This window comes from Dipodomys spectabilis, unplaced genomic scaffold (assembly GCF_019054845.1).
Source record: "Dipodomys spectabilis isolate Male_0828 unplaced genomic scaffold, ASM1905484v1 ptg000046l, whole genome shotgun sequence".
Classification (NCBI taxonomy): domain Eukaryota; kingdom Metazoa; phylum Chordata; class Mammalia; order Rodentia; family Heteromyidae; genus Dipodomys; species Dipodomys spectabilis.
Window position 1 is genome coordinate 3,288,285 of NW_024870723.1, and position 16,117 is coordinate 3,304,401.

The following is a 16,117-nucleotide window of genomic DNA, read 5'->3' on the forward strand; positions in this document are numbered from 1 at the left end:
TCCCTAAAACAAAGGAAACCTCAAAATGGACTCATACCAGCTTGGGCCCCATCTCAGGGTCCACTTCAGTAGGACAATAAATATCTATTACAATAAACCACCCGGTTGGAAATACTTCACTGTGGCAATCTTAGCAAGTGAGTATGAGCCATAATTTTCCACTATTAACACAAAATTGGAAGACCACAATATTCCTTCCACTGGCCAGTTGAGCCATGTGTGTTTATTTTCCCAAGTTCACCCCAGCCAAGAAGTCAGATGACTCCCTGGGATGAAAGCCAACTTCCTCTTGCTGACCCTCCCACCATTGGTATGCAGATGTCTTCTCTTTCTAACTTCCTCCTCCCTTTACAGGGAAAAAAAATACATACTAGAAAAACAAGAAAGAGGAGAATGCTAAGGCTGCCACTCTCACTTCCTCTCACCACTTAACTGCTTTGAATACAGTAATTGCTGGGGGCACCAGTGCTGAGGAGAAAAGATACCTGTGTTTCACAGACTCGGCCCTGTCTGCTGATTTTACAGCTAGATATGTTTTCGCGGGGCTGCTGCTGGTCACAGAAAATGCCAGGATGATGCCTTCCTGGCGCCTAGCTGGGACTCTAATGCCCACTATGGCTTTCCTCTCCTGTCTCAGACCTGAAAGCTGGGAGCCCTGCATTGAGGTATGTGGATGGATCTGCCCATCTCTTGTGAGCTTTTCCTTGCTTCTCAAAACTGCTCCCTGCTTAGAACTTTCTGCTGTGTGTTCTGCTTATTTGGCAAAAAGGAGTTAAATGAACTAAAGCTTTGAGAGATCAAATAACTCTCATTGTTAGCAGCATAAGGACAACAGGGAGCACCTGGTGTCTTGTTCCATTTAGAACATCTGAGAGCTATTATGGGCTTTAGGTTAGTTAGACTTGCTTAAACTTAATGCTTCAGGATCTCCTGTCTATGTGACCTTGAAGAAGTTATGGAACTTCTATGAGACTAGTTTTTTTTTGTCTCTTATTTATTTTTAAAATTATTTTTGTCTGTAAAAGAATTATGATACTTCACTGGAGAGTTTTAAGAAGGATGCCTTAGTGTTAGACCTTTCTTCTGGTGATGTGTACGCTCAGCATTGAGGAGTCTTCTTGTCCCCTTTCAATTTCAGGAGAAAAATGGCTTTTCTTTCTTTTCTCTGAAGAAAGTATTTTCTAAGTAGATTTCAGACTTCTAAGGGGACTTCAGTCCCATAGTTCAGTCTGGAGGCTGAAATACAAGTAATTAAAGAGAGACAGAGAGGAAGAAAGGAGGGAGAGAATGACACTCATTGCCAGTTAAGGCCGTGGTTTCCTTCAGCATGAAATACCAACTAGCTGATGAGTCATCTCACTCACAGTTCATCTCTGGGTTTTTTCCCTGCTTGGACTACACCATTGCTTAGAAACACATAGTAGAACTGAACAGCCAAGAAGATGATTGAAAGTTAGACTCGGACAGACACATTCAGGTATAACATTGTCACCTGGAGTCCTGGAATTGAAGACATGGGAGAAAATAATGTACTTTAATGTGTAAAGAAGACTAGCTGGGTCAAGTGTCCTCCCTGCTCCAAATTCTAAGCCCTCTCTTCTTCCCCTTCCTTCTCCTCCTCCTCCCTCTCTGCCCTTTCCTTCTCTTTCTCCTCCTCTTCCTTCTCTCTTCCCCGCTCCCCTTCCTCTTTCCTCTCTCCTTCCACTTCCCTTCCCTTCCCTTAGATAAAATTCCAGATATTCTCTACTCTTCCCCTTTCCCCTGATACAGTACTATCTTCTAAAAGCTTCTAAAGTTTGTCCCTTCCCTAAGGTCATACCTCTGTTCCTTTAGCCTTCACTTCTGGGTCATGACTAATCTCTTTAATTTACATAGACCTTTCTTTAGTCATTTTGCACACTCATTGGATTTATTATTATTATTATTATTATTATTATTCCAGAAGCTTGGCTCTAGCAAGTTACTCTCCTTTAAAATTTTCAGGGCTAGAGGCTAAAGTGGTAGAATGCTTGCCTAGAAAGAACAAGGCCCTGAGTTCCAATCTTAGTACTGGCAAAACAAAAACAATTGGGCCTTTTTCTTTTTCCCCTAAATCAGTGTTGTCTGATGGCAATATATGAGCCACAGAAGAGTAGGTTTACATATTCCAGTAACTACTTGAAATTTTAGTAAGAGCGTTCAAAATATTTCAGAATGCATTATATATTAAACTACTGAAAAGATGATTTACATTGCCCCTTCGAGGCTAAGTACTTGAAAATTACTGTCTATTTCACATGTATCACATGTATCAATTTAAATGGCCCACATTCATCCTCAATAGTTATGTAGAAGCACAGGCCTATTTTCCCAGTTTGGGGGAAGCTAAGACAAAAAGATTAAAAATTTAAGGCCAGACTCAGCTACCTAGTGAGACACTGTCTCAAAAAAAAAAAAAAAAAAAAAAAATCCAGGAGAAAAAAAAGAAAGGAACCAGAACAGCAACAACAACAACAGAGGTTGTGTATGGATTGTGGCTATCATATTGGAAACTTTTGGTCTATTATTTTTATAACTTCAATTTTATTCACTTCACTGGGATCTTTGTTTAAATATCTCTTTTTTTACATCTCCTCTGCAGTCCCTCTTTTGCCTGAAATCTCCTTTATACTGCTTTATCTTTTCCAAGAGTCTATTCGTAACATATTTTTATTTGTTCATTGTCAGAGTTACCCTTTACAGTATAATTGGCTGGAAGGTAGAACTGTTGCTGGCTTTATTTATCATTGTATTTCCAGTGTCTGGTACATAGTAGGTCTTGTATTTATAGGTGTTAAATGATGGCAGAATTGCTGCAGGATAGACTCTGAGGCCCTCAGAGCTGGCTGTGGCTACCCTGTAGGATGCATTTCACTTTTCCTGCCACTGTCAGCTAATCTAGTTAGTTTTCCACCCTTCCTGTCTCATGCCATCCTTACAAAATATCCTTCTTCTTTTCATGCACCCGAATCTTACTCAGCTTTCAAGACTGGCAGTGAAAAACCACCTCTGAATCCAGAACTGCTCTCTGCTTTCTCTGTAACAGAGGACAAATTGTCAAGGCTATTTAATGGATCTTGGAGACGGTGTTTGTTTTGTTCTTATTTCAGCTGTCATACTAGATTGCGAATTGAGTGAAGCCTAGACCCATTTGTATTTTTTTTTTTTAGATTTTTAAATTTTTATTGTAAAGGTAATGTACAAAGGAGTTACAGTTACATAAGTCAGATAATGAGTGCATTTCCTTCATTGCTCCATTTGTCTTTGGATTGCACACAGCACTTATCAGAAAATATCTATCATTCGGGCTTAACCAAACTTTCTTTGGCCCAGTTATGCAGTATTTTTTCATTGATCTAGTCAACAAAAGTTTATGCAGCACCCACCATTCACCAAGCACCATTCTGTGCTTTGGAATCCAAATGCCAAGCTATTGTTTGCAGTCAAGTGCAAAACATGAAGACATGTAGGATATAATCATGCAGGCAATATTAATTTTGTCTGGTTATATAAAACTATGGAGGGAGATAAAAGAGGGTGAAGGAAGATTTCTTGAACCATGCTATATTAGGTATATTGTCTTCATTCCCATGATGGGTAATGAATGTTCAACCAGGCATGGGAAGAAAGTGAGGGCTTGCAAATGTGAACTCTGTGATTTTATCCATCCTACCTTTCACTCTCAGTTTCTAGTTTCTTTGGCTTTTAAAGATTTCATTGCTGGTTAAGTGAAATTACATAACATGTATGAAGTTTGCAGATATGTGGTAAGGGTTTAATAGTAGACAATGATAATTCTAATATTTATATTTAGATGATTTTTAGTGTAATGGGCTTTGAGATAAGTTCTTTAAATACCTTATCTCATTGAATCATTTAAACAGATTCTAATGGCTTTAACCAAGAAAAGACTAAAACCAGGTGGATAACAGCAAGGCATTTTGTAGGTGATCACCTAATTTCTGAAGTTAGATGGAAGGTTCAAGAAGAAGGCTTACAAGGAATATGGGAAAGTAAAGCTTAACAAATAAAAGCTCAGAACATAAGATGGCATAGAAAGCAAAACAGTAAAGACATTCAACCTTATTTTACTCTTTCACTATTGGAATCTCTACATTTTACCATGATCCCTTATTTCTGTGTGACTTTGCTACAAGTCCATTAGCTAAGGAACAGAAAGGGAAGTATAGACATCTTAATTGTCTTCTCCTGCTAGATATGTTGAGGGTAGGCAATCACAACGGTACAAAGTATTTTACTACCTCTGTTTTATGTGTGATAGGTGAAGTTCACTGAAATTAAAAAGAAAGGAAGAATTCAAAAGAAGTAATAAGAAATCTAGGAATTCCAAATTTCAGATGTCCTCATGACTAGATTTCCTTTCTTCTCATTTCGTGTTACCATTAATATTGTAGAGGTTAGATCAGTGAGTTCAAAGGAGACATTTAGTAAATATGAAATGTGTGGGTACACGGATGGATGGATGGATGGATAGATGTATGTAGAGATGGATGAATGGATAGGTAGATGGATAGATAGATAGAAGAGGTTGACTGACTCCTGTTCCAGAGCCTGTCTCCCATCCCAATCTGATTTAAGAAAGAAAAATTGGGACAGTACAGCTGGCAAAACTACATTTAATATGTGATTATTGCAGGTGATCCCCAATGTGACATACCAATGCATGGAGCAGAACCTCTCCAGAATCCCTGACAACATACCCTCCTCAACCAGAAACCTGGACCTGAGCTTTAACCCCCTGAATACCCTAGAAAGTCAGAGCTTCTCCAAATTTCCAGAACTTCAGGTGCTGGATTTATCCAGGTAAATGAATGAGCTTTTCCATACTATACAAGGTGAGACATTTGTTGTTTTCTCAATTCATCTTCATGCGTAGCATTTCATTCTGAGGGCCAGAATGCCAGGCTGATAGTCTCATCTTCATTTGTCAGTTCCATGCAGTGGACACCATGATGGTAGACATACATTAAGTATTACCAAGAGAAGCCATGGGAGTCTGGGATAGATACCAGCCTTCCAAATGTCTTTCTGCTTTTAATGTGTCAGAGTTCATGTTAGCTTACAAATCAAAGGGCACATTATCCAGAGGTAGAAAACAGGCTACGAGGATGCAGTAAAGATTAGGGACACTAAAGAATAGGCACCTATCTGTCCAAGGACAGGATCAGAGTAGAATGTGAAGCACTTGGGAGCCTATGTCTTTACTCAAACACAAAAGCAAACACACAAACCAGCAGTCTTCCAATGGCTGCATCAGGCTTTCTCTGCACCTACTTATCCAATCAATTCCTGTATTCACTCAGCTCCTATGGGGCTTTATGGCCCCCACACATATTCATATATTTCTTCCACAGATGTCTTCCTTGTGGTATAACCTTAGATAAGCCATCTCTATTTTCCATGCCAGTTTCCAACTATGAAATGAGCAGCTGCAAGAGAGAGTTCTAAGAAAACTTTACCTTTGGGGTATTTTTTAATTCAGGAGAGAAAATTATGTTGGTAGATACTTATTGACCATTGGCAATATGATGTGCACTGTTAGGAAACACACACACACACAGACACACAGACACATACAGACACACACACACACACACACACACACACACACACACACACACACACATATAACAATTAGGGAGACCAAATCTTTTTTAAAGGTGTTAGTATGTGAAAGTCCTAGCTGTATTGGTGGGCACATAGTACAAACTCAATGAATGTTATCTGACTCTAGCCTTTTCTTTTTCTTTTTTTTTTTCTCTCTCTCTTTTTTCTTTTTTTGCTCCAGACTAGCTCTCTGCCACTTTGAGCCACAGCTCCACTTCTGGTTTTCTGGTGGTTAATTGGAGACGAGAGTCTCATGGACTTTCCTGCCAGGGCCGGCTTTGAACCTTGATCCTCTCACAGCTCAGCTTCCTGAGTAGCTGGGATTACAGGTGTGAGCTACTAGTGTCTAATGATGGCTCTGGTCTTTTGACCTGAAGTATCTCATTGCATTTCTTGGCCTCCAATTTTATATCTCTTAAGTAGAAATAAGGAAACTCATCATACAGGGTTAAATGTGATAAGACTACTAATGGGCTGTAAATATTCAAAACAGTATAAGGTGTATTTTATAAAGATAAAATATTATGATTGATATGATCATTATATTGGATTCTAAATTGTAGTTTTCCAACTGGTAATTTTGCCTAGTACTGCTCTAAAGTTGACCAATCAACTTTCTCCTTTTTAAGAAAAGATGTATTTTCTCATCAGACAATGTTCCATATAATTCATCTTTGATGTATATAATCCCAAGGAACTGTCTCTATGTTTATAAAGAGGCCAGCTCCCTCTCTGATTAGCCCATAGGAGATTTCAAATTAGGACAAGGACAGAGACAGTAACACATAGACAGTAACATAGCCATTTTCCAGTCAAATAGTACAGTAACGGAAAGAGTCTTCTGAAAGTGCTCTGGGATACAACAGAGACCTTTCTTTCTCTATAAAATGCATACATCAATACATAATCTGTTTTTAGATGAGGAAGCTGAGGTTTGAAGAGTTTAAATGATTTAAGTGCCACATTGGTTTATTACAACAGAACAGACATTCAAGCCTGCATCCCTTTCTTCTAAGTTAAATGTTTTCTTCATCTTCATGTGTACTTCTCTTATGCTTTACATAATGAAATGGAGATACTGCAAAACCCTGCAAAATCTAGTATGGCCTGATATATATATATATATATATATATATATATATATATATATATATATGAACATGGATTATGAAATCATATCACCAAAAGAAGGAACTGAGATGTAGTAAGTTCAGCTGTGTCATTTAAAAATGTGTTAACTGAAACACAAAGAGAAAAAGGAGTTCTAAAAATTACGTAGTAAGGAGAGGGAGCTGAGGCTCCAAAACCTAGTTGTCCTGCCATATAGATAGATAGATAGATAGATAGATAGATAGATAGATAGATAGATAGATAGATAGATATAGATATATATTTCCTGAGGCAGGGTCTTGCTCTATAATCCAGACTGGCCTCACATTTGTGGTCCCCTTTTCTCTGTCTCTCAAATGCTGTGACTATAGGCATGGCCTCCGTCCGTGGCTCCCAGAACATTTTCTGCCACATCCACCATCTTCTAATCAGTTGTAAGTAAATTACAAAAGCTTACCAAGATTATTTTATTTATTACAAAAGCTTACCAAAATTATTTTATTTATTACTTATGGATCTTCTGAAAGTCCTAGGACAGGCAGGGAATATTGTAAACCTCCGGGAGGGTAGCTCAGATTAGACAGGGAAAGGATTCCTTTATAGACTCTGTCAGGCAGGCTCCTGAAATACTAGCAGGAATTTTTCACGAGCTGTGTAAGCCAGCTGCCTCAGTGCTGTGTACGTAGGAAGTCTCTATGTAACATGGCTACTAATTAATTCTCTTGGGGTAAAAAATTTAAAACCTTGTCATTGTTCACTTCATCTGGACCCTCCTTTCTCCACATCCCTATTTATCCACACAACCTTCATTCTCAATGTGCACTTCTGAGAGCAACTATTGTAGTTACTCACTGTATCATGACTGCTTTCTAACTTGAGGGTTTTGGGGGGGGTCTCTTGCTCACCTTTATTTCCCATTAATTATTACTCATCCCTTAAATTTCAACTTCAATATTCTCAGGAAAGCTTACTTTAATCTCTTTAATCTGGACTGATGTTTTGATATTGACTTCACACCCAGCTTTTCTTTTTCTAACATGATACTCCTGTTAACCGGTTATTAATGTTTACTTGGGGTAAATGGCAGCTTTCACCTTCTAGCTGTCACATAGGCAGAGCTTTTTGTAAGTATTAAGGGTATCAGTGGCACTTATGTGAAATTATTTATATCCTTGAAACAGACATCTGTCACTTGTGGTGGCTACTAAAGTTACAACCACCTACGTGGTCTACACCAATCATGGACTCACAATTAACTGTGTCACCAAATGGCAAAACATGACCAAAGGCCATGACATACTCTATCAACCATGTAATCTATATGAGCCCCAATTATTGATCTCTCATTGATTTTATTCTGATGGATCTGCTGCCTCTGCTTAGCATGTATACTTAATTTGAAAATGTTTCCCATTGTAGCTAGGATGCTGATATTGAATCTGTGGAGCTTCATTTTAAATTTGTGCGTGGTGTAAGTGTGTGCCGATGGTCACTGATGGTTGGCCATCTACCACTTGAGTGATGACTCCAGTCTGTGGGGCTTCTTACTTGCTCCTCCCATCAACATCTACCCCATTACATATCTTTGCCTATGTACAATCATAGAGCACATAACATCTTATGTAAAGAACTGGTGGGCTGGGGTCATTATTCTGTTGTGAATCTTCATTCAGCAGAAATATTATGCAATCTGTATCTTTTTATTTTGTAGGTGTGATATTCGGGTGATTGAAGATGGTGCCTATCAAGGTTTAGGCCAACTTTCTACCTTGATATTGACGGGAAACCCTATCGAGAGTTTAGCCCCAGGAGCCTTTTCTGGACTTTCACATTTGCAGAAGCTGGTGGCTGTGGAGACCAACATTCTCTCTCTAAGGAACTTCCCTATTGGAAATCTCAGAGCCTTGAAGGAGCTCAATGTGGCTCACAATCTTATCCATTCCTTCAAGTTGCCTGAATATTTCTTAAACTTGACCAACCTGGAACACTTGGACTTTTCCGATAACAAGATTCAAAGTATTCATTACAAAGACTTACAGGTTCTACGTAAAAAGCCACTACGCAACCTCTCTTTAGATCTTTCCCTGAACCCAATTGATATCATTCATCCTGGTGCCTTTAAAGAAGTAAAACTCCATAAATTGACTTTAAGAAGTAATTTTAATAGTACACATGTAATGAGAACTTGTATTCAAGGTCTGGCTGGTTTAGAAGTCTACCGGTTGGTTTTGGGAGAATTTAAAAATGAAAGGAACATGGACAGTTTTGACAAATCTGCCTTGGATGGATTGTGTAGTTTGACCATTGAAGAATTCCGGTTTGCATATTTAGATGAATTTTCTGGTGATGTTACTGGCTTGTTTAATTGTTTGGCAAATGTTTCTGCAATGTCTCTAGTGAATCTGTATGTTAAAAACCTAGAAAACCTTCCTGAAGATTTCAAGTGGAAATCCTTAGAAGTAGCAAGGTGTAAGTTTAGACAATTTCCCCCTTTGGCACTCCCTTCTCTCAAAGAGTTGAATTTTACAGATAACAAAGGTGCAGTTAACATGGTAGATATTGAACTACCAAATCTGGAAATTCTAGATCTTAGTAGAAATGGCTTGAGTCTCCGGCATTGCTGTTCTTCTGACGATTTTGGGACAACCAGACTCCGGCATTTAGATCTGAGCTTCAATGGTGTTATTCTCATAAATTCAAATTTCATAGGCTTATGCCAGCTAGAGTATCTAGATTTTCAGCATTCTGCTTTGAAACATACCAATCAGTTTACAGTATTCTTATGTCTCCACCAACTGCACTACCTTGACATCTCGTATACCCATATCCAAGTTGCCTTCGATGGCATCTTTGATGGCTTGACCAATCTGAAAGTTTTAAAAATGGCTGGTAATTCTTTCAAGGACAGCACCCTTCCAAATATCTTCAGAAACATGACTAACTTAACCATCCTGGACATTTCTGAGTGTCAACTGACACAGGTATCCAAGGGACCATTTGACTCCCTTCCCAATCTTCAGGTCCTAAATCTGAGTCACAACCATCTCGTGTATTTGGATCTGTTCCCTTATGAACATCTCCTCTCTCTCCAGGTCCTAGATTATAGTTTCAATTATATCGTAGCTTCCAAACGGCAGACACTACATTTCCCTAGTAACCTAACTCATTTAAATCTTACTCAGAATAATTTTGCTTGTAGTTGTGAACATCAGAGTTTCTTGCAGTGGGTCAAGGATCAGAGGGGACTCTTGGTGGAGGCCAAACAAATGACATGTGCAAATCCTCCAGATATGCAGGGCATGCCAGTGCTGAGTTTCAGAAATACCACCTGTCAAATAAACAAGACCACTATTAGCCTGTCAGTGCTCAGTATGCTCATGGTAGCTATTATTGGACTTTTAGTCTACAAGTTCTATTTTCACCTAATGCTTCTTGCTGGCTGTAAAGAGTATGGTAGAGGTGAAATGGCCTATGATGCCTTTGTTATCTATTCCAGTCAGGATGAGAACTGGGTGAGAAATGAGTTGGTAAAGAACTTAGAAGAAGGAGTACCCCCCTTTCAACTCTGCCTTCACTATAGGGACTTTATTCCCGGTGTGGCCATTGCTGCCAACATTATCCAGGAAGGCTTCCACAAAAGCCGGAAGGTGATTGTTGTAGTGTCTCGGCACTTCATCCAGAGCCGCTGGTGCATTTTTGAATATGAGATCGCTCAGACCTGGCAGTTTCTGAGCAGCCGCGCTGGCATCATCTTCATCGTCCTGCAGAAGTTGGAGAAGTCCCTGCTCCGGCAGCAGGTGGAACTGTATCGCCTTCTCAGTAGAAATACTTACCTGGAGTGGGAGGACAGTATGCTGGGGAGGCACATCTTCTGGAGACGACTCAGGAAAGCTCTGCTGGATGGAAAAACATCACAACCGGATGGGCTAGCAGATGCAGAAAATGTTCACCAAGAAGCCACGACTGCTATCTAGACTGGAAGAATAACTCCTGAGCCACTTCTCCACATGGATTCGATGCTAAGGACCAAACGTCACAGACTGCCAGGTTATCACTCTAAGAACTTGGGGTTGCTCAAGGTACATAGGACTGGGAGTCTTGTGGTACTTGCAATGCAGATGGAAAAAATACTAGGCAAAACCCAGAACTTGCTAGGTGTGAGTTCCAACCAAATCCATGAAAGAGTCCTGACTGTAGAAGTCCATTGAACTACCCTATCAAGTCCAATCAGAACTAAGAAACTTGGGCCTGATGGAAGAAGGTGAGCTTGTTTTTCCCCTAAGCATTTTTGAATGGGAACGGTATGCTGGATTACACTTCAATTGTTTTAAGAGAGTTTTGGCAGTTTCAAATGAACAGGGTGTTTGCTTGCTTTGAATCCAATTCAATGACTCAGATTGATTTCTCATTCAGGATTCCTCTTCCATTTCACGTCAGTTTCCTTAATCTTCAAACTAATCCCTAAAGATGTCTGCTTAGTGCATGCTGACTAGCATCCTGGTGTCCTTCCATAGTATGTTGTATTTATTGAAGAAGAATTCCTAATTTATTTTTATTTTTACACCTCAAATTCTCATTTTTCCTCCCTTGTCCATAAACTCACATCATAAATAAAGGCTGACACATGCTGGAAGCATTCATATTGAACCACAATTTTTCAAACAGATATGAAAATTATAGCATCACCTTGTCACTTGATGCCACTCTTAAGTTATTACCTTGTGAGTTATGACTGTCACAGAGGCATGCATGGAAATGGTTGGGTTGAAAAGGACACTTCTTTTAAAGCCCAGGGAGAAAAGTTCTGCTTCCTAGTTTCACAAAGAGCTATTTGTACTAGACACAAGGAGGAGGACATGTCTTTTTGATGATTCCAGAAATATAGATGAAGCTTCATCTCAGGATGGAGTACTGGAGGCCTTCAGTACTCCATGGAGGGCATCGTGGGTCCCTTTTCTTGCACTGTGCTGTACCCTTCCCTCATCACCAGACTACTTTGTGAAATGCAGTGGGGAGGGGCATATTGCTACTTCCCCTTGGGTGTCAGTTCCAGACCAAATTTATGTTATCACTGAGAAAATGATGTCATAGGGTTCATGGTAAGCTGACTTCGGAGAAAAGCACATTCCCCTTGCTTCCTTAGAAATGGTACAGTAAAAGCTGTACGTATTATGGAAAGGCATTGATATATCACAGTATACTATTTAGAACAGTCATTACACAAATCATACATATAGCCATTGTATGTGTGTGTACGTGCCTGAGTGTGTGTGTGTGTATGTGTGTGTGTGTGTGTGTGTGTGTGTGTTAACGAGGATAAAGAGAAAATTGAGCTGTTACACTGTTGCTGGTGAGTATCTATAATTCCTGCCCCCGGGGCATGGAAGGCAGAAAGAACATAAGCCAAGAACCAGACTAGGTGTCATAGTGAGGCACTGCCTCAAAACAAAATAATAAATCCAAATTAAAGCAACTGCATGATCTACCAATCCTACTCTGAGTTTATACTCACAAAGATATGTACACTCCCATGTGTACTGCAGCAATATTGTGTTCAGCACTTTGGGTAGAAAATTATTGAGATTTCTTTTTTGTAACGAAAGGAACCCTGCCATTTGTGGCAATAGATAAACCTACACATCCTTATGCTAATTGAAATAAAACAGTTATAGAAGAAGAGGATTTATGGAAACTGCAGATGGGGTGACAAGGAGGGAAATAAATTATACGCACATAAATATAAGAGAAAGGAAAAGGAAAGCCAGACTTAGGATGGGCTCTTAGACCTTCTGGATGGAGGGGAAATAAAGAGTGGAATGTAGAAAAATTAATGTTGGGTACCTTAACTGTGTGCAATACCTTACAACTTGGAACATATTCAAACTACTGTAGACTCTTATACACCAGGTGCGGTAGCAGATCAGGTCTTAATTTTCCATGTTACTGATGAAAATTCAATGAAGTAAATTTATTTTACATTGGCCACAGATTAAGCAAGTAGACAGAACTTCAATGGTGCCTCCCGCCCACTCAGGAAAATTCTCTTCCACTCTACCCCATTGCTTCAAGCTTCAAGTTGGCAAAATGAGAAGCGAAACCCCTGTAGCTCCCTCCGTGGTTCACATTAAACAGGGCTTTTTTTTTTTTTCAACCTAAACCATGAATCATTAAGCAAGTACATATGCATGGATGTATTATACAATGAATGGTTTATTCATAGCACAACTCTCTCCATAAAGAATCAAAGGAGCTTTGAACAAAGCATATGTAAGCAGTAATGTTAACTAATTAATTAGAAGTAAAAACTTGGGCTACTGGACTCTTACAAATTGAAGGATGGGCTAGTACTTTGTTAGAACTCTGGGGGGAGGTGGAGAAAATATAACTAAGTGCAGTGGCTCATGCCTGTAGCTTGTAATTTTAGCTTCTCAGGAGGTGGAGATAGGGAAGGTCATGATTGGAAGGCAGCCCAGGAAAGAACGGTAGTGAAAGCTCATCTCAGTAAACACAGCTTGACACGCTGGTTCACTTTGTCATCACGGTCTATGTAAAAATGTTTAAATAGGAAAATCCCAGTCCCAGCTAGGCAAGGCAAAACATCTGAGAGAACCTGCACAATAACTGAAGCGAGTCTTGCCCAGCAAGCACAAAACCCTGAGTTTAAACTTCTTTTTCTCATCACTCATTATTTTATTTTATTTTTTTATTGTGAAAATACTGTACAGGGAGGTTACAATTACATGGGCAAGATAATGAGTACATTTCTTATCAAGGATAGTAGCCTCCTCCTTTGTTTCCCCTTCCCATCCCTTCCCATCCTCCCCCTCCCCCCCCACCCAATCCTCCCTGCTCCCCCCCCCACCACCAAAGTTGTAAAGTTTGTTTTCGACATAACGACTTGTACATCTCATTGTTGCAATGGGTCCACCTGTATCCCTATTTAGACGATTTGTTTTTCCCCTTCTCCACCACAAATTATACCGACATCAAATACAGTGAAAGCAGGGGTTATACTGTAGGGGAGGGACATACAAAGCAACAAAGAAATAATCTTATAAATGTGTTAAAAACAATCGCATGAAAGAAGAAAAACATTTGAATACATATCTTAGGGTTCATTTCCCTAGCATCACCTTATCTGACCTTTTCCGCTTGACTCAGACATATACTAGATATTGCAAATAAGGGAAACCATGGGACCTATGTTTCATTGGGCCTGGCTTACTTCACTTAATATAATTTTTTCCAAGTCTTTCTATTTCCTAACAAATGGGGCAATGTCATTCTTTCTGATGGAGGCATAGAATTCCATTGTGTATATATACTACATTTTCTTGATCCATTCATCTACTGAGGGGCATCTGGGTTGGTTCCATATCTTAGCTATAGTAAATAATGCTGCAATAAACATAGTTGTGGTGGTAGCTTTAGTGTGGTCTTGTTTGTAAACATTTGGGTAAATGCCCAAAAGTGGGATTACTGGGTCATAGGGGAGCTCTGAGTTTAAACTTTTATACCACAAAAATATTAAAAATAAAAATCAATATGTTTAACAGAAAGGACACTGTTCTTATGGGTGCTTATGCATCTGGAGTTATAAAGAAGGGAGTTGAATGAAGGGAGTATGAATATTGTATGTAGCTGTATGAAGGGAATTGTATATATATATATATATATATACGTATATATATACATATATATGTATATATATACGTATATATATATATATATATATATATATATGCATGCAGGGATACAGGGAGTATAGGGAAGAAAATCGAGGGTTAAGGCTTGTCAACCATAATATTTTAATAATTGATATTTTACCACCCTATGGGACTACAGTGGTTAATTTAATTAGGCAGTTGCTTTTTTATGTAACCATCATTTGTGGGTTACCAAAACTTATAAAATCATCCTCACAAAATACTCGCTAGGAGTTCAGTCAGGGATAGCTGAGAGTCACCCAGGTCTGTTTAGCCTATGTTTCTGCCATGCTGAACATCATACCTGATTCAACTGAGGACTTCATCTGAGGAATAGATGAAGAAACCATAGCACCTTCTCTGCAGATAATGCGATCCCCTCTGCCTCCCTATTAATTCCCCAAGTTCCCAGAACACATTGCTCTACTGCACATCCTGGTACCAGGGTTTTGGAGTTTCATGGTTTCCTCTGTTCATGGCCTCTACACGATTGTTCTTAACCACTTCCTCCATTTCATCCTGGAGTCTGAGTATTTCAAAACTTTCTAGAAGTGGGGAGAGGACTTTTCTTATAACAGTTACCTTTAATAGCTATGTGAGGTCCTATTCTACTACTCTATTGCTCTATGTATGCTGATTTAAATGCACATGCCATGCTTATCTGATGGATGCTAGTAATATCACATTAGGAAATCAAGGCTCTGAGATTTAAAGTGACAGATCCAAAGTCAAACAGGTATTCTATGGCAGAGTATGGTTTTAGAGCCAGTCTCTTCTTTTGAAAAGTCAATTAACTGTGCCATATGCTTTCACAGAAAGAATGACTCGTTTCTATTTTGTTTAGAGATTTGAATCCTATTATTCTTTATTTTTATTTTTATTTTCTTTATGCTATGACCAGGGTTCAGAACTATAACCCAGCATGAAGTTTTAACCAAACAATAGGCATTGAGTTGAAGCAGGAGAGAGTGAAAAGAATATGGAGTATTTGAAATCAGCCATTCCTCTAATGATGATGGACTAAGCCTAAACCACTTCAGCTCTTTCTTGATGGAATAAAATTCTTTTGCTTGAGGCTCCCAACTGATGCAAAGGACCTATATTTGGTTCATCCCAATGGATTTCCTGATAGGTCCAGTTGTTTCACTATTTATATAAAATTTTTCCAACATTCTTCAATCAGGGATTTCTTCTGTCATGTGGTATGTTTTGCCATATTTTGATTACTGTCTTCAAATAGTTGCACAAAGCAGTTTTAATCAATATGTCCATTTATCTGTTCAATATATCTTGCTTAGTGTCACACATGGTTTTAAATAAGGATAATCTTTCAGTTTGGAAGAAAAAAATCTGCTCAAAAGAGAAGAGAAGTTATCAGAATCCACATGGATGCCCCTTTCTCCAGCCCTCCCAAAAGTAACTGCAGCTGAGAAGGCTATAAAGGAAGATTCATAAGAAGGATTACCTGATGCTGAAGTCTATACCTGTCTCACTTTCAACTGGACACTTACCTTTTGGTCACCTGCTCTTTCTCTAACTCTAGGAACTAATCCTCCTTCCTTATTGGATAGTATTTTAATGTTTTAACAAAGACATTGCATCTTGTCTTCAGCCTATATAACTAAAACTGATGTAGCTCAAGGACTGAATCTACT

General features: G+C 39.0%; 1 protein-coding gene across 2 annotated transcripts; it reads left to right on the top strand.

Moving 5' to 3' along the window:
* Window positions 1–362: 362 nt before the first annotated feature.
* Tlr4 (toll like receptor 4) lies at window positions 363–13,445 on the top strand. Of its 2 annotated transcripts, XM_042678694.1 has the most exons (4): window positions 363–665; window positions 4,676–4,842; window positions 7,128–7,190; window positions 8,468–13,445. In XM_042678694.1, the coding sequence occupies exons 1-4, from the start codon at window positions 573–575 to the stop codon at window positions 10,728–10,730; spliced, it is 2,586 nt and encodes an 861-aa protein (XP_042534628.1). In that variant the 5' UTR covers window positions 363–572; the 3' UTR covers window positions 10,731–13,445. The 2 variants fall into 2 exon arrangements, with proteins under 2 accessions (XP_042534628.1, XP_042534629.1); XM_042678695.1 differs by lacking the exon at window positions 7,128–7,190.
* The last annotated feature ends 2,672 nt before the right edge of the window (window positions 13,446–16,117 follow it).

Coding starts and splice junctions, on each gene's coding strand:
- Tlr4 (XM_042678694.1), top strand. CDS start 573: ATGATGCCTTCCTGGCGCCTAGCTGGGACTCTAATGCCCACTATGGCT. Junction 4,843..7,127: donor CAGGTGCTGGATTTATCCAG/GTAAATGAATGA, acceptor CTGTGACTATAG/GCATGGCCTCCGTCCGTGGC. Junction 7,191..8,467: donor CCACCATCTTCTAATCAGTT/GTAAGTAAATTA, acceptor TTTATTTTGTAG/GTGTGATATTCGGGTGATTG.